The following is a 22,502-nucleotide window of genomic DNA, read 5'->3' as shown; positions in this document are numbered from 1 at the left end:
GCAGGGAGCCATGATCATGCCACTGCCCTCCAACTTGGGTGACAGAATGAGACTATAAATATATACGTGTGTGTGTGTGTGTGTGTGTGTGTGTGTATATTCAGGTTGCTTATAAAGAGTGAGGGAAATAGGGAAGCAAGAGAGGATGTGGAGACTCCATTCAGGAGGCTGGCTATAGAAATCTGACAGGAAGTCCTGGCAGCTCAGATGAGGTAATGGTAGTAGAAATGGATAGTCACAGACATAGTTGAGAAATAATTAGGAGGGACAAACTTTCTAAAGTGTAACTTTGGTTACACTTTAGTTCCTTCTGTTAAATTTAACTAAATTAAATATAATGGTTTAAATTTAAAACTAGCATATATAACATGATCTCATTTTTTTTTGTAAAATGATTTTTGTCTTTCTCTGCTTGATACATGTGTCCAAAGATATCTGGATTGTCGTTCAATAAATGTTAACTGTGGTTATTTTTGTGTGATGGAATTGTGAGGTGATTTTTTTATTTTCTTTTTTGTGCCGTACTGAATTTTTTGCTTTAAAATAATCATGGCATGTCAAAATTAAAACTATGCTAAAAAGCAAATGAAGGATGATTTTTAAAAGTTTCCGTGCTGGACCTCCAAGTGCAGCAGTTGGATACGTGAGTCTGAAATTCACAGAGAAAGTCTTGACTACAGCTATAAACTTGGGCGTTGGCAGCATACTGATGATTTTGAGGCTCTTAGGGATGGATGTGGTCATCTCAAGAGACCTAAGAGAGAAAGGCGTGTGGCTCGGATCGCGCCGCGTGCATCTCTGGCACGTGACGGATGAGTGGAGGAGCCTGTAGTGGGTGGAAATGAGGTTCCCAGAGAGGAGGAACTCCCGGAGAGTCGGGGGTGCAGAGCTGAGGGCTAAGTCAGGACGGAGCTGGGCAATTTCTATAAGATGCTGGGATCTGGTTCACAAGCTAGGGTTGCCCACCTCATTCCTCAATGTCTTGTTTATCATGTACCTTCTACCTTTCTTTTCCCCAAAGCTTGCGGGTTAGGGAGCTAGCAATTACTTTCACTCTGTTTGGAGACTAAGGTTTCAAGACCTCTAGGATGTTTGGGGTTTCGCAAACAACGGGGTCTTTTGAAGAGCTGCTGACTCTCAGCAAATATAGACAGCATGCTTGGAGAACATTGGTTTTTATGTGAGCCACAAGTAGGCTTTCCGCTGAGAAATACTTTGACTTGTGAATTTAAAGAGAGTAGCAGCAGGCAGGCGGCAGTGGCTCACGCCTGTAATCCCAGCACTTTGGGAGGCCGAGGCAGGCGGATCACGAGGTCAGGAGATCGAGACCATGGTTAACATGGTGAAACCCTGTCTCTGCTAAAAATACAAAAAAAAAAAAAATTAGCCAGGTGTGGTGGTGGGCACCTGTAGTCCCAGCTACTTGGGAGGCTGAGGCAGGAGAATGGCGTGAACCTGAGAGGCGGAGCTTGCAGTGAGCCGAGATTGCACCACTGCACTCCAGCTTGGGCAACAGAGTGACACTCCATCTCAAAAAAAAAAAAAAAAGAGAGAGTAGCAGCTACATGTTTATGCCTCAGTATACCCAACCCAACTTGCAAGTCTTCCTCCTGATTAGTTGGCAGTCTTTCTTGCAGGGCTAACAAATTAAACCTTTAAAAACCCCATTATCTGTTGACAAGCTAAGAAGTCAGGTTTGGGGAGACAGGGTGTTTTGCTCAGCTCCCCGCCTTGAGAATGGAGGACTGCTACGCAGCCAACCTCACCAGGTTGCAAAGCTGCAATGTCCCTCAGCTCTGGAGCCTGGCGAGTCTGCCCTTTTCTGGTTGATTCCAGGGCTAGTGTGGATCACAGCACTCATCAGCTCATCTTGGAGCTCATCAAGCTCATGCAGGGTGGCAGCTGCAGTCTGCCCTTTGCTAGGACCTGCTTCTGTGTCCCCCAGCCTTCCTGTCAGTATCCTGGCCTTCAGCAGGGCCTCTCCACCTCTAGTGCTTCTCATGGCACCACCTGCTCATCAGGACCCCCCAGTCTTCAGCTCTCAGTACCAGGAGGGCCCTGTGTGCCCCTGGGTTGCTTGGCTGCTTCCTGTCTAGTAGAACCATTCTCTCTGCTTTTCTAATACTTGCACTTCTACACTTGTGCCTCTGCACTGATATTTGCGTGAGGAAGTTGGTTTTTTAGGTCGTGCAGTGCATTTAGAGATAGGGTTTGAAGGAAGTAGGCTTGGATGTGCATCTGATTAGTTTTCCAATTTTCTCCCCTTCTAGGTAATACTTTCTAATATTCAAAACAGAAGCCCTAAGCCTGGCCCTGCTCCCCACGATCAAGAACTAGGTTTTTTCCTAGAAACAGGACTTCAGAGAGCCCATGTCCTCTATTTCAAAAATGGGTAAGCCTTCTTCATTTTTTTAATCCACTTCCTAAAGAAGGAAAGTAGAAAGCCTTACAATGCTGTCTCCAGTTTAGTTATCATAATAAAGGAATTTTAAATATGAACTACCATTGGAACTTTTTTTTTTAAGAATGAACATTGGCTGTTTTTGTCTCTTCTCTACCTGGCTCTCTTGCTTTCCCATGAGATGTGAAGGTGGGAGAAGGGAGGGAGGGAACCCAAGTCACAAGTACACAGCCCCAAAACCAGTGGGGTTGGCCTGACGGGAGCCACGCCTTCCCACGCCCTCCCTCCATGAATGGCTCTGCACGGGCCTCCCCATTTGTTAAGGAAAAAGTTAATGAATTGGAAATCCTGGCACACAGGAGCATCAGCCTTTCAGGGGCTGATCATTCAGGGAATTGAATTTGCCAAATCTCAGCCAGTTTTTATGAAAGTGAGTATGGCTTTGAAAAGCCTTTTACGAAAGGTTGAAGGACATGAATGGGAGGGGCAGCTCTCGAGTGCATTTGATGTTTGTTTTCCTTTTTGTGTTGCTCTTGTGAGAAATGTGCTGATTCTGTTCCAAATCTCTTCAGTTATCCCTTATTTTGACATTGTGCTGCAGGATAGATGTGCATGAAGACCAACAGTAGGTATCTGGTTCCTCTGTAGCACCCCTGTAGGCTTTGCATGGGAGGCCCCTAGAGGCGTATTCCCCTCCTCTAGAGTTAGTCCAGTAGTGCTTTGAATGGCAGAAGGGACCTAAGCCCCAGGCTCTGGAAAAATGAACAACGGAGTTGCTCCTTCTTCATTTTTAAGAGCTTCAAACCTTGGGGTGTAGCTCATGAAACTGGGATTTCATCTGCCTAGTGACCCAGAGCCACATGCATCTATTTCCCATTAGTTGAAAATAAATGCCTATTTTTCAAGTCCTATTAAACTGCTTGTGAGAGAAGGCCTGCTTCGGTCCAGAGGCCTCTGACTGAGCTCCACATGGCCCACAAAAGGCCGTGACACACACCCCAAGGTTTGCAGCTGCTCAATGGCCTTGGTACAAAGATGCTTTTGCATTCGATCTCATCTGCCACTGATTGAGATCATTTGAGCAATGGCGCACGTCCCCTAAGCTAAGATGAAGTTCTGTTTTCTTTGCTGTTATAAATAGAAGGAGAAGGGAGGGAACATGGAATATTTTTCTAGTGATGTGGCTTTTCCCTTTTCACGGCAAATGGTGGTCATCACAGAGGAGCTCCCAGCCCTTGCCCTCCTTCTCTCTACCCTGTGTCTGTATGTGTTAATATGGAGGTCCAGACCCAGGAATTAATCTCCCTGGGGGTCCCAGAAGTGCCATACCGGTACGTTCAGTTGAAAATGTTTTGTGTGAGATTAATAAGAGTGGGTTGGATAATTTATTTTCATCTTTGAAGCCTGTTCCTTGGGGAGAAAGGAAGACTACTGGGCCCTGAGACACTGGCTGCCCACTGGAATCCAACTAAAAAATAATGATGAGAGGTCTGCACTAGGTGATGGATTCACGTGCCACGGATTGCTTACTGGCTCATTTCTCATTTTGTTTTACTTTACTCAAGTTCAAGGAAATGCCTGTTGATGTAGCCTTGAGGGACTGCTTAACTTTGAAGCGTTTTCTCTTTTCTTGTCCTCCTGCTCTTCTCTCTGGGCTCTAAAGGCCAGTGATGAGATTTTGGGCCAGGTACTGTCACTCTTTTTTTTTTTTTTTTTTGAGACAGGGTCTTGCTATGTTGCCCAGACTGGTCTTAAACTCCTGAGCTCAAGGGATCTGCCTGCCTCGGCCTCCCAAAGTGTTGGGATTACAGGCGTGAGCCACCACGCCCAGCCCGCTGGGCCAGGTACTCTCAAAGGTCCCTGCTAGCTGCAGTCCCTGCTGCCGCTAGCTCAAGGCTGGGATGGTACAACAGTAGTGAAGAATTACTTTTAGGAGGTGGAGGTGAGGGCCAGTTTGGGGGCCACAGAATGTGGACCAAGGAGAAAAATCATTGGGAGATTTTGAATATGCCAAGTGCTGTCAGGGCGGCTTGATCCATACCAGTGGGCTACTCAGGGCCTGAGGGCCACGGCCAGGGCTCATTTGTCAGTGGATGCCTACAGCAAGCGGGAACAGAATGGAGGTAACTGCTGTCCCTAAGCACCAGCAGCTTCCCACACTTCCTTGTCATGTACTTGCTCCCAGTTGTCTCATTCCTTTTGCTTTTCTGCAGTTTTCTTCTGTGTATCTGGAAGGACATAATGGACGGGATTAACTGATTTTCAATAGTAGGAAAATACACTAGAGTTTGGCAATAAGAGATGGAATTGATGAAACACAATGTTTTTCTTTAGAAATATACTTAAATGTATACTTAGCTTTTTAGTTGTCGTTCCTGAGGACTCACCGAATTACAGTCTTGAATCTGATTCTTCTACGACTCTCCCATCTTTTCCAGAAGTCACTGCTGAACTGGTGGACTTGGGCATCTCTTTCAGAAAACCTGATGCCAGGACCAGTTCCTAGGCCCCTTCTGATGTGTTAGATCCAAGGGCTGCTTTTCATTTTGGCTTAAACACTTGTCCTTCATGGTCACTGGTCCTCACAGCGTTGCCACTCCACCGTGTGCAGTGGGCAGTGTGAGCACTATTGCCCCTATTGTTAAGAAAAATTTAGACTCACAGGGGTGTGCCTTGCTGCAGGTCACACAGTTCCTTGGGCTCCAGTCCTTTCATCACTGTGCCACTGTGTGGGAAGTGCTGCCTCTCGGCGTGGAGGGAGTCGATGGGAGGGATTAACTGTCCATCGCCCTCCCTCTGTGAGGGAGCACTTGACCTCCAGGATGGGACATCGCCCACAGCCAGTTCCCAGCCTCTGTTGGTTTGGTGATTTCTCCTGAGGCTTTCCCTTGGGTCTCACCTACAGTGCGTCACAAAGCATCTCTTTCTCCTCCCCCTCCTCCCTCGGCCTCCCTTTCTGGCTCCTCCTCTCCCCTCTCCCACCCCTCTTTTTCTTCTCCTTCCCATCTTTTCCTTCCCCTGCTTCCTAGTTCTTCTCTTCCTGGACTCCCTCTTTCCTTATGAGGCGGGAGAGAACAGCTAGTTGTCATCCTGGCCGGTAACTTCCTCCGCCTCCCAGTCCCAAGTCTCTGGGCGCGGTCCGACTTGGAATGTACCCAGATCCATTTCACATCTATTTCTCTTATCCCTCTGGGTGGCAGCAACAAGCCTGTTAAGGCTGAAAAAAACATCTTGAGGCTCCGCAGAGGGTGAAAGCAGAACAGTAGCCTCAGAGGGCCAGGATTGCTGCCTCTGAGGGCTCTAAGTCGCCTCGCCACGGAAAGCGCTTGTGTGAGGGCAGCTCGGGTGCCGGGTTTGGAACCAGCCCTTTCTTCCTCTGCGTCTCAGGTTCTTTATCTGGGTAGTAGAGTGAGTATCACTCACCTCGTAGGGCAGTAGTGAGGAGCAAATAAAAATATACACATGGAAGCACCTCACGGAGCGTCAGGCAAACAGCAGGAGGTAAATTGTGACTTCCAGTGGTGACGATGCCTGGCTGACTTACCAGCTGAAAGTGGGACCAGATTAAGGTCACATCCTGGTTGAAGTGGGAGTTTGTGGAGAAGGAGATGACTGAGCCGGACATTGCCAGGGCTTGGAGGCAGGGCATTTCTTTACAGTGGCTGCTGGCTTAAGGAAATGCTGCTCAAGATGCATAACCATGAGTTTGGATAACATTCTAGTTACTTTCAGAGAAAATAGGTGGACTGACTGGTCTGACTGCGGTAGCACAGGGTATTCATTTCGCAGCCCAGCTAGCAGCAGAGAAACGGCTTCACCCTCGGGTTCCCCTCAGCCTTCTGAGAAGACAGTGTTACTCCCTACTTGAGTCATTGCCGCCAGAATTGCCAGAGAAGCTTGATTTGGGCATGTCAATCAATTTTGGATTTTTACCTCTTTATAGAATCAAGGTCTTATTCTGTGACCCAGGCTGGAATGCAGTGGTACGATCCTAGCTCACTGCAGCCTTGAACTCCTGGGCTCAAGTGATCCTCCTGTCTTGGCCTCCCAAAGTGTTGGGATTATAGGCATGTGCCACCATGCCCAGCTGGGATGCCAATTAGTTACTGCAGGTTGCTTTAGGAATATTTACCCATCTTTTGTAAACAAAGGGTAGCAAAGCACATTTAAAGTAAACTTGCTTCTTGTTAGCTGTGTCAGGTGTCCTGGGTAAGCAAAACGGATTGTAGTGTGTTTTCACTGGCTTTGAATTGATTTTAATTCAGGTGGGGTGGAGATAAACTGATGCAAAAGGCAAATGACTGTCAGCTGGGAGATGCACCCATGGGGTTGTACCATTTCCTAGGTTACATCCCCGCATGCTGCATGGGAGGCCTTGACTCAGAAAGCAGGAAGTCAGGCAGGGATGGTTCAGACCTTGGGCCCCCCTCAGGTACTTGCAGCCAAGCCAGGGAATAAAGTGGTATGGGAGGGTTTATAATCAAACAAATAGACCACTCATCACCACTATGCATCGACTTTAAAAAGCTTTCAATCTTCCCATATAATCTCTTTGCTATTGTTTAGCCCTGCTCAGTGTAACCTAGACTTAGAAGGCAGGAAAAGGAGTCCAAGAGGCCCTTCTGTGTCCTATGGGCTGCTGAGGAGTGTGCTTCCTGGGCTTATGTCTCAGATACGGCAGCAGCAGCAGCAGACAGGCTCCCATGTCCAATGTGATTGTGGGGAGGTGATCATGGCAAGGGCGCCCGCCAGGATGTGAGTGTGCTTTGCTGGATGCAGTTGTCTCTCTGGGTGCTTGAGCAACTTCGCCTTTGCATTCTGGCCTTCCGGAGGTCATCTTCCCGTTTGCAGTGGTAACATGTGTTCGCGTTTAAAACTGCACACTACTTTTGACAGTACAAGTCCACTGCAGTGAACGTAAGAGAATTCACACATATTTCCTGTAAGCATTTAATAACCATCACTTTTTTGTACACAACCCTCTTCAAGAGATACAGAGATGAAAAGGAAATGGGCCTTGTCATCTGGGAGATGGTAAAGAAAAGAAAAAAAGGCGAAGACATAAACATTAGTAACTTTAAAGGTTATGACGTGGTTCTATAAAATAATAAACAATGAAAGAACACCTGATCATGTAAGGGAGCTGAAGCTTCCAGGCCCATTTAGTCATGCATGATGCTGTTATCGGCTTGGCTTCTGGGGAGGCCTCAGGAAATTTGCAATCATGATGAAAGGCAAAGGGGGAGCAGGGCCATCACATGGCCAGAGTAGGAGCAAGAGAGCGAGGGCGAAGTGGGGCACCACACACTTTTAAATGAACAGATCTCATGAGAACTCACGCATTATCATGAGGAGTACCAAGGGTGATGGTGCTAAACCATTCATGAGAAATTCACCCCTATGGTCCAGTCACCCCCGACCAGGTCCCATTTCTGACACTGGGGATTACATTTCAATATGAGATTTGGGTAGAGAAACACATCCAAACTGTATCACAGGGCCTACGTGAGGTTGTGGGGACAAGTGATGAAGAGAAGAGACAAAGCCCCTGCCCTCCTAGAATTCATGGAGAACTGAGTCTCATGGAGAATTAGGAATTAAAATAAGCCGTTTCAGGATAGTTGTATGTGTTATCACTGGGGAAGTCCAGGTTGCCACAGAAGCAAACAGGAACGCTGCTCTGCTGGGAGAGCCATAGGATTCGGAAAGGGGAGTGAAGATGTGGAAAAGTGGGCTTGAGATGGCGTAGATGCCTACAGATGGGGAAGCACCAGAGGGACGTTCCAGTGGTTGGCAGAGTATGGAGTTAGAACTGCACTCGGTGGGAGTGATGGTTTCTGTAGACATCTGGGGATGTTCCTCTAAAGCTTTCAGCATGGGACCTGGCATGTGGTGGGTTTGCTCAGTTATTCAATGAGTGTTTGTTGAGTTCTGCTAAGTACCTAGTACTGTGCTCAGTACTAGTATATATTGGCCAATAGAAGAGACATAGTCCAGGCTCTCAGGGAGGAGACAGTCTAGTGAGGGAGACAGATAATGAGTAAGTACTGGTTGTATATAATTACACATTGGAATAGGTGCTAGGAAGTGAATGGATGCAGTGAAAACAAATAACAGAGGGCCCCTGCTTAGATAGGGTGGCCTGGCCAGGTCTCTGGAGGAGGTGACATTGAGATGAGACCAAGACTTGAAGGGTGAGAAGGAACTAACCAGGTCAAGCACAGGGGAAAGAGAACTCCAAGGAGAGGGTGCAGAATGTGCAGAGGTCTTGACCCAGGAAAGAGCTAGGTGTGTTCAAGAATCAGAAAGGAGTCCAGTGTAACAGAAACATTGGAAGGAGGAGGGTCACAGATTCTCTTAGTCTGGCTTACCCAGAAGAAGGCAGGTCCGCTGTGCAGCATATAGTGGGAGAGTGATGATTGTCCAAAGAAGTCCCCAGGTCACCAGGACAAAGGGTAGGTGATACTAGGTGGTGAAGACATTAGATGTGTATCTTAGAGATAACAAAGGGTATAGAGACCAAGAGAAGTGGATGCATTTGAGATGTCTGTTAGAACTACTAGAGTTAGGACTGCTGGTGGATTGGATTTGGGGGACAGAGGGTAAGGGAAATGGAGGAACCAGAGATGACTCCCCAGTTTCAGCCTTGAACAGTTGGTTAGATGGGTGGAGACAAGGAGAGGATCAGATCTGGAAAAGGAGAAATCAAGAATTTGCCTTTGAGCATGTTAGGTTTAAGATGCCTGTGAGATGTCTAAGTGGAAGTGTCAACTGAGAAGATACACATGACCAGAAGATGGGTTTGACTTGAGTTATAAATGGAGAATTTCACCATATTGATTATACTTAAGGCTGCAGGATTGGATGAGATCAGTGAAGGGGCAGAGAGTAAAGAGAGAAGACAGTCCAGGACTCAGCCTGAAGACCTGCAAGAGTTGGAAAATGAGTAGAGGAGGATCCTGTGAAGGAACTGCCAGAGGCGGAAGGGAAACCATGAGGGTGTGTCCTTGTGAAAGCCAAAAGGGGAAGCTGTGCTAGGAAAGAGGAAGTGGTCACCTGTGCTGAATGCTGCTTAGATGTTCATAAAGAAGACCAAATTGTGACCCCTGGATTAGATGCCCTGGAAGACATCTGTGACCCTGTAACAGGAGAAGCTGGATAGGGGAAGGTGAGGAGCAGATGACACAGGATGAATTGCAGCTCTGTATACAGGCCACTTCCCAGAAATGTTCTCCCCTTCCATTTTCTTTTCTAAGGTGCAGTTCATGCTGGAAGGACGGATGGCAGAATGATGGTGGAAGATTAAACAGCAGGCTAAGGAATAGGGAATTCATTCTCTAGGTGTGGAGAAGCCATTGGATCTGGAAGGTGGGGTTTTGGGAAGGGCCAAGAACAGGGTAGTTCATTTGGCCACCAAGAATCTAGTGCCACCAGAGCCATGTCCCCCATTTCAGTAGAATCAAGTTCATTTTACTTGGTTTTTGGCCACAGGCTACATTTTAACCTCAGCAGGAACCATACTAGGAAGGTGTGGGCGATGGAGGGAGGTACCGAGCCAGGAGGGAGTCTGTGTGAGAGCTGCCTTAACAGCTGCAGAATGGAAGTTGATGGAGCAGCGTGAGGTATGGGGCACCTTCCTGCAGCCTGGCCAGCTAGGGCCACCTTGGGGCTGCCACATGTCGCCTGGGCACTCACATGTCTGGAAGACTTGAGTCACCTAGATCGCTGTTCCACGTTCTTCCTATGCGTCATTTCACTTTGCAGGGAGATCTTCGTAATAGTTGAACTGATGGTGCAGTTTTGATTCGGAAAATCCAGAAGCTCCAACAGCTGTTAGAGAGCATTTGTTCCCATCACTTCTGATACATGAGATTCAGAGAAATCATGTTCACTAATGATTCAAACATTGATGGAGACCCTTACTAGGTGACTTACTAGTGCCAAATACTGTTCTAAGTGAATGAGTCAGACCCAGTCCCTGGCTTTATGGAGTTTATGTATCATTGGGGAAACAATCGATTAGCAAGGTAATATGATTTTCTTCAGGGTCACACAACTGACTAGGGCAGAGCTGGGACCTGTCCTCCTGCTCCTGGCTTCCAGTTCAGTCCTCTCATCAGTTGGGCCATACTGACCATGCCTTGTCAGTCCCTTCTTCTTGAAAATGGAGTCATGAGCAACATAGCAATATATTACACTTGAAAATTAAGGAGCTTAAAAAGCTAGTCTATCATCTTCCAATTGGTCTCATGTAATTAAAAAATAAAAACAAAGCAAGTCTAGACATAATTATATATGAATAAAACGCATCAGCCAGATCTTCTCTGTTCTGTTTAAATGTGGGCTAGGTCTTGCTCATCCCTTAATGCCATCAAAACCTTAGTGTGGAAACAAAAGAATCTCTAACAATTTTAATTACGAAACTCCAAAACCCCTCTTTTCAGTGATGAATTATGGGGACAGGTAATTACTTTCAGTGTACTTCACAAGTGCTAGCACTTAGTGAGGGTTGGAGATCTGATGCCGTCAGAAAGCTTCCTCAGCATTCAGCAAGATGAGTGCATTTGTGTGGTCTCTCCTTGGTTTCAGCAGAAGAATGGGGTGGGTCATTCTAAGCTTCCAAAGTCGGGGAGGAGGTTAGTGATTGGCATTTAACTGTGTCTCCCAAAGGCCCCTCCCTGCATGGTTTACCTCTGATATGCTGCCTCTTGGAAGGCAGGCTGCAGTTCCTTTAATCACCACCAAGAAACTGGAATTCCTTGGCAAATGAACTGGTTAGGATTTGTCTTGGGTAGTGGTTTTCGGTTTTAGTGGGAGCAGGAGTGGAGGAATAGATTCCTTGCTTCTTTGTTTATCCATTCATATATTTATTCATCTGTCAAATATTTACATGTTAGGAACTAGGGTCGAGACAGCAAATGGTCCCTGTGGAATTTCTAGTCCAGCAGGAGAAGAAAAAACAAGTAAATTACCAGTGGGCTATGCCTTTAGGAAAGGGGAAGATAGTGCTATTTTCTTTTCTTACCTTAGCTTTTCACCTGCAGCTTTTCTTTTAGGAAGATAGTTATATAATTTCATATCTAAAAGTCAGAATTAATTTTTGTAGCATCTCCCAGTACCTCTTGACATAACTAGAGATTCATTCCCTGGGAATTGCTAATATAAGACCTTATCAGATGGCAGTATTTTCAGAGCAGCTCTTGCTCATGCTCTGGATGGGAGTATCATGAATGAACACACAGCAGGAACACACCGTGTGGTCTGAGGGATACTGCCCTCCGCTGTTGGTTTCAGATGATGTGTTACGGCATTCACTTGTTCTACCAGTGTTTATCAGCTTCTGCTCTGAGCCAGGCATTCTTTGGGCACTGGGGATTAAATGGTGAGCAGCCGGATAGGCTTTTGCTGTTGGAGAGAAATCAGATCGTTATACTCTTGGATGTATAACTATAGCCTAAGATAGTTATAACATTGAGGAGGAAAGGTACCCATTTCTGAGAGTCCATTTTAAAATGAAATTAACCTACAGTTGGTGGTTATGGGGGGTTTTCCTGAGGAAGCGACTGAGCAGAATCCTGAAGATGAATTGGAAAACAGGAGCTAACTGGCAAAGGCGAGGTAGGGTGAAGGGAGTGGTGATCGTTATTGTTTAGTCAGGGGTGTTCAATCTTTTGGCTTCCCTGGGCCACATTGGAAGAATTGTCTTGGGCCACACATAAATAATACACTAACACGAATGTAAGCTGATGAGCTTAAAAAAAAAGGGAAAACTTTGGGAGGCCGAGATGGGTGGATCACGAGGTCAGGAGATCGAGACCATCCTGGCTAACACGGTGAAACCATGTCTCTACTAAGAAATAAAAAAAAAAAAACTAGCCGGGCGCGGTGGCGGGCGCCTGTAGTCCCAGCTACTCGGGAGGCTGAGACAGGAGAATGGCATAAACCCGGGAGGCGGAGCTTGCAGTGAGCTGAGATCCGGCCACTGCACTCCAGCCTGCGCGACAGAGCGAGACTCCATCTCAAAAAAAAAAAAAAAAAAAGGAAAAAAAGGAAAAAAAAAAAAAAAAGTTCTGTGCATAAATCTCATAATGTTTCAAGAAAGTTTTTGAATTTGTGTTGGGCAGCATTCAGGGTCATCCTGGGCCACATGTGGGCCGCAGGCTGGACGAGCTTGGTTTAGACCCAAAAGAATCCTCAAAGGCATCTTGTCCAGCCAACTCATCCTTTATTCTCTGCTTTATTTTACTCCTTAGCATTTAACTGGCATCAAAAAATCCACTATAAACTAGGGATCTTCTTAGGTTTAGTGAAAGAATCCAACTCACAAGAATTTCATAGGCTGCCCTTGACACCCGTCTACTTAGATAGATATAGAACAGAACCAAAAACTGCCGACAGGGAAAGATCAGGGGCTTCTTTCCACATGAGTGCTCCCAGCAGTCCCTACAGCCACCCAGGAGCTGCTCTGTTTGTCCCTTTTCACCTCAAGTGACAACTGAGGTGCTAGGGAATGAGACTCACATTGGATAGGTTCGCCATCTGCCCTGGCTTAACATCTCAGGCCCCAAGTCTTCAGGGCCCTCCAAGGGATATGCTCAGTTGTAAGTATCAGCGCACTCAGGGAAGCCCAAAGACACAATGTTACTATCAGATATTTACAGTTCCTCCCAGTCTGGCTGCAAGTTATCAATCAGGGGCCATTTTTATCATAGGAAATGTTGCCTAGTAACATAATTGACATTGTATCTTTTTAGGCTTTCTAGGAAAACAAAGCTAGAAAGTTAACCTAAGGTTATTTTTGTTGTTTTTGTTTGTTTGAGGCTGGGTCTTGCTTTGTCACCCAGGCTGGAGTGCAGTGGTGCAGTCACGGCTCACTGCGGCCTTGACCTCCCGGGGCTCAAGCGATCTTCCCATGTCTATAGGCGCGTGCCACCAGGCCTAGCTAATTTTTGTTTGTTTGTTTGTTTTGTAGAGATGGGGTTTCACCACGTTGCCCAGGCTGGTCTCGAACTCCTGGGCTTAAGCGATCTGACCACCTGGACCTCCCAAAGTGCTGGGATTATAGGCACAAGCCACCGTGCCCGGCCAACCTGAGGTTAAATTCTCAAAACAAGAGGGAAGGAATTTAACCCTTTGCCCCCAATTGTATTTTGTCTTATTTAATATGTTTACACTTGTCTCCCATCGGTAGAACCTAAGCTCCACTTGGGTAGGAATTTTGGTCAATTTTGCTAGGAACAGGTCCTTACCTGTACGTCCCAGTGTCTGGTGTATAGTTGTGCATCCATGAATGAATGAATAAATGGATGCACTTTTCATTTTCAGCTGAGACAGCTGTGGCTCATAGATGTCTCCCTGAGAGTTGCATATTGTCTGTAAAAGTAGTTGGTGTAACACCTGTGCATGTTGTGCTAGGTGCTGGGGATCTAAGGCTGAATAGGACAGCCCAGACCGGCTTCATGGAACTTACTGCTCCTATTCTTGGTTCTTTATGGTAAAGCGGGAGATACACTACGACCACCTAGGTCTTCCTGGATATGATCTCATTCTGTTAAAGGAGAATGGAGAGTGCTAGGCATCAAATAATTTCCTTGACCTTAGCAAGAAATAACACATTTTCTGGAAAGATCACAGGGACCTCTGCTTTCTACCCTGTCTTTGCGGTTGGAGGGAAATACAATAGCGGTGGCTTTATTAAGTTCCTCAATCTGGCGCCGACAGAGTCTTTTCTGGGAAGATCCTAGCCTGGTGGAAGCTTGGTCTTGTAGGCCTCCTTCCGAGGAGGGTGCCTAACCCACACATCCGGATGGGATTCCAGAGCTCCCGCAGCAGGAAAGGGAGCTATCATCTTCCCTGGTTTAGTTGTTGAGAACATTTGCTCCCACAGCCTCCCAGACTTGAACTTTTTTAAGACTTCAAATATGTAGCTCTTCAAGTCGAAACCTCATGGGGTGCAGCTGGACAGAGAAGCCCACAAGAGAGTTTAAGTGTGGCCTCTGCAGGCTGCCCCTCAAGGGCAGACCATTGAAATAACACATGTGTGTGGGGACAAAGGAATTCATATCCTGTCTGGTCAAGAAGGAAGCCAAGTTTCACCCTCTCTGAGCCTGTCAGACTGTGGGGAGCTGTCTTGGTAATTTAGTGACGTCTGCATCACAGAGGGGGTCCAGATGTATCTGTTGGGGAAGGAGGGTGGATGGGAAGGAGAGGAGGGGGAAGCATGCATCCCTATTCTGGCTCTGGCCCAGAGCAAAGCTCACTCACCTACCTGCCTTTTCCCTTCCCGGGTTTAGGTGTCAACTGCATTCGTGTTTTACACGAAGGTGGGCTGGGGGTGGGTACCCAGCCCTTCTCAAGGGATATTTCCTACCTGTTTTAAAAAAATCATCTTTTTCCTCTCCATTCTTTTTTTGCAGTGATATTTTTAGTCAACTGTTAGAGAAAATTGCAGAGATTGAGCTAAAGCCCAGAAAATGACTGAGACATCTTGGGATAATTTATGACTTTTCTTAGGATACACTAGAGCCTTCTATTGAAAATGAGAGGGGAAATAAATTTTTCTACAAGTACCCACCTTTATATTTTTATGGCAATGTCTGCCATAGACCTGCCCACCAATAAGGAAATCTATAATATGATTGTATGTTCTCATAGCAAATTCCTACATTAAATTACAGGGTTTAGAAAAGTCATGGATTATTTCTTTTTTTTTCTTTTTTTTTTTTTTTTTGAGATGGAATCTTGCTCTGTCACTCAGGCTGGGGTGCAGTGGCGCGATCTCGGCTCACTGCAAGCTCCGCCTCCTGGGTTCATGCTATTCTCCTGCCTCAACCTCGCGAATGGCTGGGACTACAGGCACCCACCACCATGCCCGGCTAAGTTTTTCTATTTTTAGTAGAGACAGGGTTTCACCGTGTTAGCCAGGATGGTCTCGATCTCCTGACCTCATGATCTGCGCACCTCAGCCTCCCAAAGTGCTGGGGTTACAGGCATGAGCCACTGTGCCCAGCCAGATTATTTCTTAATTGACATTTGTTTTTTCCACCTTCCTCTGTATTTTGGGTTTGAATTCTTACTTTTTATTTATGAATGCCTTCTGGTGATGGTTCTCCAGGTTTGGCGTGGACATGCTGTATCTTTTTTTCTGCTAGCTCTTCCTCCTTCTGCCTCCCCTTGGCATAATTTGCATCTTCTGCCTCTCTGTTCTGGCTGACTGATGGTTATGGTAGCTGGTTCTCCTCTGAATCTCCCTGGCAAATTAGCAACAGAAGCAGCAATCCCTGCATCCTGGAAATAAGCAGTTAAAATACCGGGAAGAATCTAAAGCTATATTTCTTCTGAAGAATACCCAGAAAAACTCATTAGCCAGGCTTAGTAAAACCTGAATTACTGATCTTTTTAAAAGATGCAATTATACTGCTTTCAAGTACATTTTGAGCTAGTAAATTAAACACACATACACACACAAAAAAACAAACAAACAAAAAATTTGCCTACTCAATTCCATGAATGTTTATTGAGAACCTGCTGGGTAAGCTCTGGGGATATAAGATGAACAGAAAGCATTCTCTGAGCTATGGGACGGACAAGGATGTCAACAGACAAAGATTCCTTGCTTGGCCAAACTTTAGTCAAACTCCTAAATCTTCTGCTAGGCCCATCTGTACACTTCTGTGTAAAATCCAGTTTTAGCAAAAGAACCTGTGAAGTCATTTTAGCCAGAATCCCCCATTCTCTAATATCATCCTCAGTGTCTGATTGGGTTCCTCAGCCACTGCGATCCCCCAGGTGCTGTCTGATCACCCTGGCCCGTCTTCAGCAAGAATCCTGTTAGATTCATTTAGCCAGAATCTTTCTTACTCCTCATGTTTCCTCTTAATGATTTTCCACCCACTGACCCCCACCCTCCTTGGCTGTAAATCTTCACCTGTTTAGGCTGTGTTTGGAGTCTAGCCACTCCCTCCCTCCCACTGCAAGACCCAGTTGCAGTGGTCCCTCTGCCTATCGTGATGGTCCTGAACAAAGTCCTCCTTACTCTGCCTTAACAAGTGTCATTGAATAATTTTCTCTTCAACTCAACAAATAATTATATCACCCTGTGAAAGGCAGTGTAATGAAGGTGTGTACTAGGGGAGAAGGAGAAAGGAGAGGAGGAAGGCAGAAGTATTATAGTTAACTACTTTGGTGAATTCATTAGGTTTCTTAGAAGAATTAACAGTTGGACTTGGTCTTTGAAGACGGGATAAAACATACCATCTGACAGGGGTCTTGGGAGAAGTGGGTGGGGTGGTGGTCATGGTTGAGTGCTGAATCTACAAGGCCGGAGACACTTTACATGCTCGCGAGAGGCCGTGTTGTGCAGCACTGACTCCGGATTCTGCTCCTGGGTTCACATGCTTGCTCTTCTGTTGACCAGCAGTGTGACCTGGGCAAGTCCCTTCACTTTCTCTCTGTTTCAGTTTCTTCATCTGTAACTGGGGATAATAATAGGACCTACTTCATAGGATTATTAGGCTGATTAAGAGAGTTAGTAATTATAATGTGCTTTGAACACGTTATCATTACACATAGTAAGTACTTATAAGAGTTTGATAAATAAATAAATAAAACCCTACAGAGTAGAGGGTTTGCCAGCTCCCATAGAGAGAAAGGCAAGAATTGGCAGCTAAGAAATCTGGGAAGATGGCAGCACCAGTGGCAGCGTAGTTTTGGGGGTTCTGCTATATCCACATAAAAAAAGACACAGCGACTAGAGAGCAAACCCAAAGGCCCAGGAACAACATTTAGAGCTAGACTAGGTGGCAGAGTATCCTCATGAGCCCCAGCAAACCAGCTGATGGGGACACATTACCAACAGCCTCACAGCTGGCATATTGTGTGCATTTGTGTGCAACAGGGCATCTGATGGGCCTGGGAACAGGAGACCCTGAAATAGCCATTACGTATTTACTGGGAAGCTTGTCTGGCCAATTTGAGATTAGCAGCTGAAAATGAAAGGATTTTGCCCAGCAAGGTCTAAGGGGCCAGAGCAGTCACGCCCTTGTGATGACTGGAAACTGACTCACTAGGGCTCTCTTCTGGGACTGGGCCCTGCTACAAGAGAAGCTGCTGAGAGATGAGTGAAAATTGATCAAGCAGTGATGTAAGAGATGAAAGAATGAGAAAATAGACATGAAAATTGGGGAGGGGGAGATAGCCAGGAATTGTCATAAAGGAAACTGCTATATTTTTTAAAGCAGCTTTGTTTGTGTATAATTTATATATTTTAAAAACCTATAATAATTATACAATTTGGTTGTTTTTAATAAATATATACAGGCCGGGCATGGTGGCTCACGTCTGTAATCTCAGCACTTTGGGAGGCCGAGGTGGGTGGATCACCTGAGGTCAGGAGTTCAAGACCAGCCTGGCCAGCATGATGAAACCCCATCTCTACTAAACATACAAAAATTAGCCAGGCTTGGTGGCAGGCAGAGTACTGTAATCCCAAGTATTCGAGAGGCCGAGGCAGGAGAATCTCTTGAACCTGGGAGGTGGAGGTTGCAGTGAGCCAAGATCATGCCATTGCACTCCAGCCTGGGCTACAAGAGTAAGCCTGTCTCAAAAAAAAAAAAAAAAAAAAAAAAGAAAGAAAACTTACACAGCTGTGCAGTTATCTTCACAACTCAGTTTCAGAACATTCCCTTCAGCCTTAAAAGTTCCTTGTGCCTGTTCCAGTCAATCGCTACTGCCACCCCCAGCCCCAGGCAACCACTTATCTGCTCTGTGGCTGTGTCTATAGATTTGCCTTTTCTAGAAATTTTGCATAAATGTAATCATAGAATACGTAGTCAATTGTGTCTCACTTCTTTTTTTTTTTTTTTTTTGAGATGGAGTTTCACTCTTGTTGCCCGGGCTGGAGTGCAATGACGCAATCTCAGTGCACTGCAACCTCCGCCTCCCAAGTTCAAGCGATTCTCCTGCTTCAGCTTCCCAAGTAGCTGGGATTACAGGCATGTGCTACCACACCCATCTAATTTTTTTGTGTTTTTAGTAGAGATGAGGTTTCTCCATGTTGGTCAGGCTGGTCTCAAACTCTCGACCTCAGGTGATCTGCCGGCCTCCGCCTCCACCTTCCAAAGTGCTGGGATTACAGGCATGAGCCACCGCACCCGGCCTGTGTCTCACATCTTCCACTTGGCATGGTGTTGCTGAGGTTCACTCCCATTGTAGCATGTATCAGCAGGTCACTCCTTTTTATTGTGGAGTTGTCATTATTATTACACTGTATGGATATGTTACATTTTTGTTTATCCATTTACCAACTGATGGACATTTGGATTGTTCCTGCTTTTTGACTATTATGAATGAAGCTGCTATGAACATTCATGTGCTGATCTTTTTGTAAACATGTGTTTTCATTTCCCTTGGGTGGATTCATAGGAGTGGGATTCATGGGTCATTTGGTAAGTTTGTGTTTCACTTTTTAGGAAACCATCCAACGGTACTGTTTTACGTTCCCGCCAGCGATGTATGTATGGGAGCTCCAGCTTCTTTTTTTCTCTTTAACTCTTGGCATTGTCAGTTTTTTGAATTAGAGCCATTCTAGTAAGTTTGTAGTAGTATCCCATTGTGATTTTAATTAATTTACATTTTCCTAATGATTAATGAAGTTCAGCAAATTTTCATGTGCTTCTTAGTATTCTTGCTGGGTGCAGTGGCTCATGCCTGTGATCCCAGCACTTTGGGAGGCTGAGGTGGGCAGATCTCCTGAGGTCAGGAGTTTAAGACCAGCCTGGCCAAAATGGTGAAACCCCATTTCTACTAAAAATACAAAAATTAGCGGGGCATGCTGATGTACACTTGTAGTCTCAGCTACTCGGGAGGCTGAGGCACAAGAATTGCTTGAACCCGGGAGGTGGAGGCTGCAGTGAGCCGAGATCGCTCCACTGCACTATAGCCTGGGTGACAGAGTGAGACTCTGTCTCAAAAAAAAAAAAAAAAAAAAAAAGTATTCTTAATATTCTTCTGTGGTGAAATGTCTGTTCAAAACTTTTGCCCTGGTTTCAATTGGATTTTTGTATTCTTATTTAGTTGTTGAAAACTCTGTTCTTTTCATGTTGGATTGCATTGACACGTTAGTAAAAAAATAAATTAATTTAATATGAACATAAAGGTTTCTTTCTGGAGTCTCTATTTTGTTTCATTGATCTATATGTCTGTCTTTAAGCCAATACCATATACTGTCTTGAATATAGTAGCTTTATAGTAAGTTTTGAAATGAGGTAGTATAAGTCTAACTTTGTTCTTTTTAAAAATTATTTTGGCTATTTTCAGGCTTTGACATTCCCCCATTAAATTTAGAATCAGCCTGCCAATTTCTGTCAAAAAAAAAGGAAGCCTGCCAGGATTTTGATAAAGATTGTACCGAATCTTTAGATCAACTTGGGTAGAATTGACAGATTCACAGTAGCAAATCTTCTAATCCAACCCCTCTCCATTTATTTAGATCTTCTTTGATTTTTCTAAAAAATGTTTTGTAGTTTTCAGCTTTTGTATTTTCTGTTAAATTCATTCCTAAGTATTTCATTCACTTCATGTGATTGTGAATTGAATTGCTTTCTTAATTTCATTTTCAAATTATTTTTTGTTATTGAAACTTTTGATTTTTATATATGGATGTTGTATCCTGCAAACTAATCTCTTGAATTAATTTTTATAATTTTGTAATAGATTGTTTAGGGTTTTTACATACAGGATCATGTCATCTGTGAATATAAACAATTTTACTTCTTTCTGTTCAATCTCGATACCTTTTATTTCTATTTATTGCCTTATTGCACTGTTGAGAATCTTCAGTACAATATTGAATAAAAGTGGCAAAAGCAGACATCCTTATTGTATTCCTGATCTTAGAGAGCATTCAGTCTTTCACCATTAAGTATGATGTTAGCTGTAGGTTTTTGATAGATGCCTCTCGTCTCTAGTAATATTCCTTGATTTAAAGTCTATCTTACCTGATATTAATATAGCCACACTACTTCTCTTATGGTTACTGTTTACATAGTATATTTTTTCATTCTTATATTTTCAACCTATTTGTGTCTTTGAATTAAAATAGCTCTATCTCTTATACATAGCATGTGGGTGGATCTTGGGTTTTTTAATCCAGTATAAACCTTTTTGCCTTTTGAATGGAATGTTTAGTCATACACATTTAATGTAACTATTGATGTGATTGGATTTACACCTACTATTTTTACCCTTTGTTTCTGTCTCATGTCTTTTTTGGTTCTTCATTCCTCCTTTCTACCCTTTTTAATGGTTGTTAAAAAATACTTTTTAGTATATCATTTAAATTCCTCTGTTGATTTTTAACCGCATTTTTTGGAAAAAAATTTTCTATTTTCAGGTGGGCACAGTGGCTCACACCTGTAATCCCAGCACTTTGGGAGGCAAAGGCGGGTGGATCACCTGAGACCAGAAGTTCGAGACCAGCCTGGCCAACAAAACAAAATCCTGTCTTCACTAAAAATACAAAAATTAGCTGGGTATGGTGGTGGACACCTGTAATCCCAGCTACTTGGGGGGACTGAGGCATGAGAATTGCTTGAACCTGAGAGGCAGAGGTTGCAGTGAGCTGAGATTGCACCACTGCACTCCAGCCTGGGCAACAGAGTGAGACTCCATCAGAAAAAAAAAATTCTATTTTCTCTATGGATTATAATATATATCTTTAAACTATCATAGTCAATTTCAAGTTAGTATTGACTTAATTTCAGTATCAGCAACTTTGCTCCAATATAGTTTCATTTCCTCCTGTCCTCTTTGTGTTATAAAAACAATGTAATATATTACTTTTCCCTTTACACAATGTTATTTTTTACAGAAATTAAAAGAAGGAAAGATAAAACAATATTTATACAGTCTTTCATATTTACCCACATATTTAGATTTCTGATGCTTTTATTAGTTTATTCCTGTGTATTCCTATGACCCTCTGGTATCATTTGCTTGTCATCTGAAGGCTTCCTTAAAATTTTGTATTGGGCAGGTCTACTAACAATGAATTCTCTCACTTTTTGCTTGGTGGGAATGTCTTTATTTTTTCCTCAGTTTTGAAGGATAGTTTTATTGGATATAGAATTCTTGATTGACAAGGTGTTGTTTCTGTTTTTTCTTCAGAAGTTTGAATACAGCCATAGCTCAGCGATATTGTAAGTTTGGTTTCAGATCATACAATAATCTCAATAAAGCAAGTCACATGAACTTTTTGATTTCCCAGTGCATATAAAAGTTATATTTACACTATACTGTAGTCTGTTAAGTATGCAATAACATTATGCCCAGAAAAAGGTACATACCTTAGTTAAAAAATACTTTATTGCTAAAAAATGCTAACAGTCATCTGAGCTTTCAGCAAGTCATATCTTTTTGCTAGTAGAGGGTCTTGCCTTGATGTTAATAGCTGCTGACTGATGGGGTGGTGGTTGCTGAAGTTTGGGGTGGCTGTGGCAATCTTTTAAAATAAGACAACAATGAAATGTACCACATCAATCGACTCTTCCTTTCATAGAAGGTTTCTCTGTAGCATGCAATGCTGTTTCATAACATTTTACCCACGGTAGAATTTTTTCAAAATTGGAATCAATCCTCTCAAACCCTACTGCTGTCTTATCAACTAAGTTGATATAATATTCTGAATCCTTTGTTGTTGTTTCAACAGTGTTCACAGCATCTTCACCAGGAGTAGATTCCATTTAAAGAAACTTATTTCTTTTTACATCTGTAAGAGCAATTCCTCATCCATTCAAGTTTCATCCTGAGATCGCCACAGTTCAGTCACATCTTCAGGCCCCACTTCTAATTCTAGTTCTCTTGCTATTATCACCATACCTGCAGTTACTTCCTCCACTGAATATTTGAACCCCTCATAGTCATCCATGAGAGCTAGAATCAATTTATTCCAAGCTCCTGTTCATGTTGATATTTGGACCTCCTCCCATAAATCGCAAGTATTCTTAGTGGTATCTAGAATGGTGAATCCTTTCCAGAGGTTTTCAATTGGCTTTGCCCAGATGCATCAGAGGAATCACTATGGTAAACAGTAAGTCAGAATTAC

The 22,502-nt window shown here is 44.2% G+C and overlaps 1 protein-coding gene across 3 annotated transcripts in view; it reads left to right on the top strand.

Annotated features, from left to right (window-relative positions):
* The window catches only part of TTC7B (tetratricopeptide repeat domain 7B), a 274,767-nt gene that overhangs the window by 81,839 nt on the left and 170,426 nt on the right, over positions 1-22,502 (top strand). For all 3 annotated transcript variants that reach the window (XM_025392642.1, XM_025392641.1, XM_025392640.1), the window contains exon 5: positions 2,271-2,392. In XM_025392642.1, the coding sequence (XP_025248427.1) occupies positions 2,271-2,392 (122 nt within the window). The remainder of the gene's footprint in view (positions 1-2,270; positions 2,393-22,502) is intronic.

The sequence above is a fragment of the Theropithecus gelada genome, chromosome 7b (assembly GCF_003255815.1).
Source record: "Theropithecus gelada isolate Dixy chromosome 7b, Tgel_1.0, whole genome shotgun sequence".
Taxonomy (NCBI): domain Eukaryota; kingdom Metazoa; phylum Chordata; class Mammalia; order Primates; family Cercopithecidae; genus Theropithecus; species Theropithecus gelada.
The sequence above is the reverse complement of the archived record's forward strand: the minus strand, read 5'-3'. Positions and strand labels throughout refer to the sequence as shown.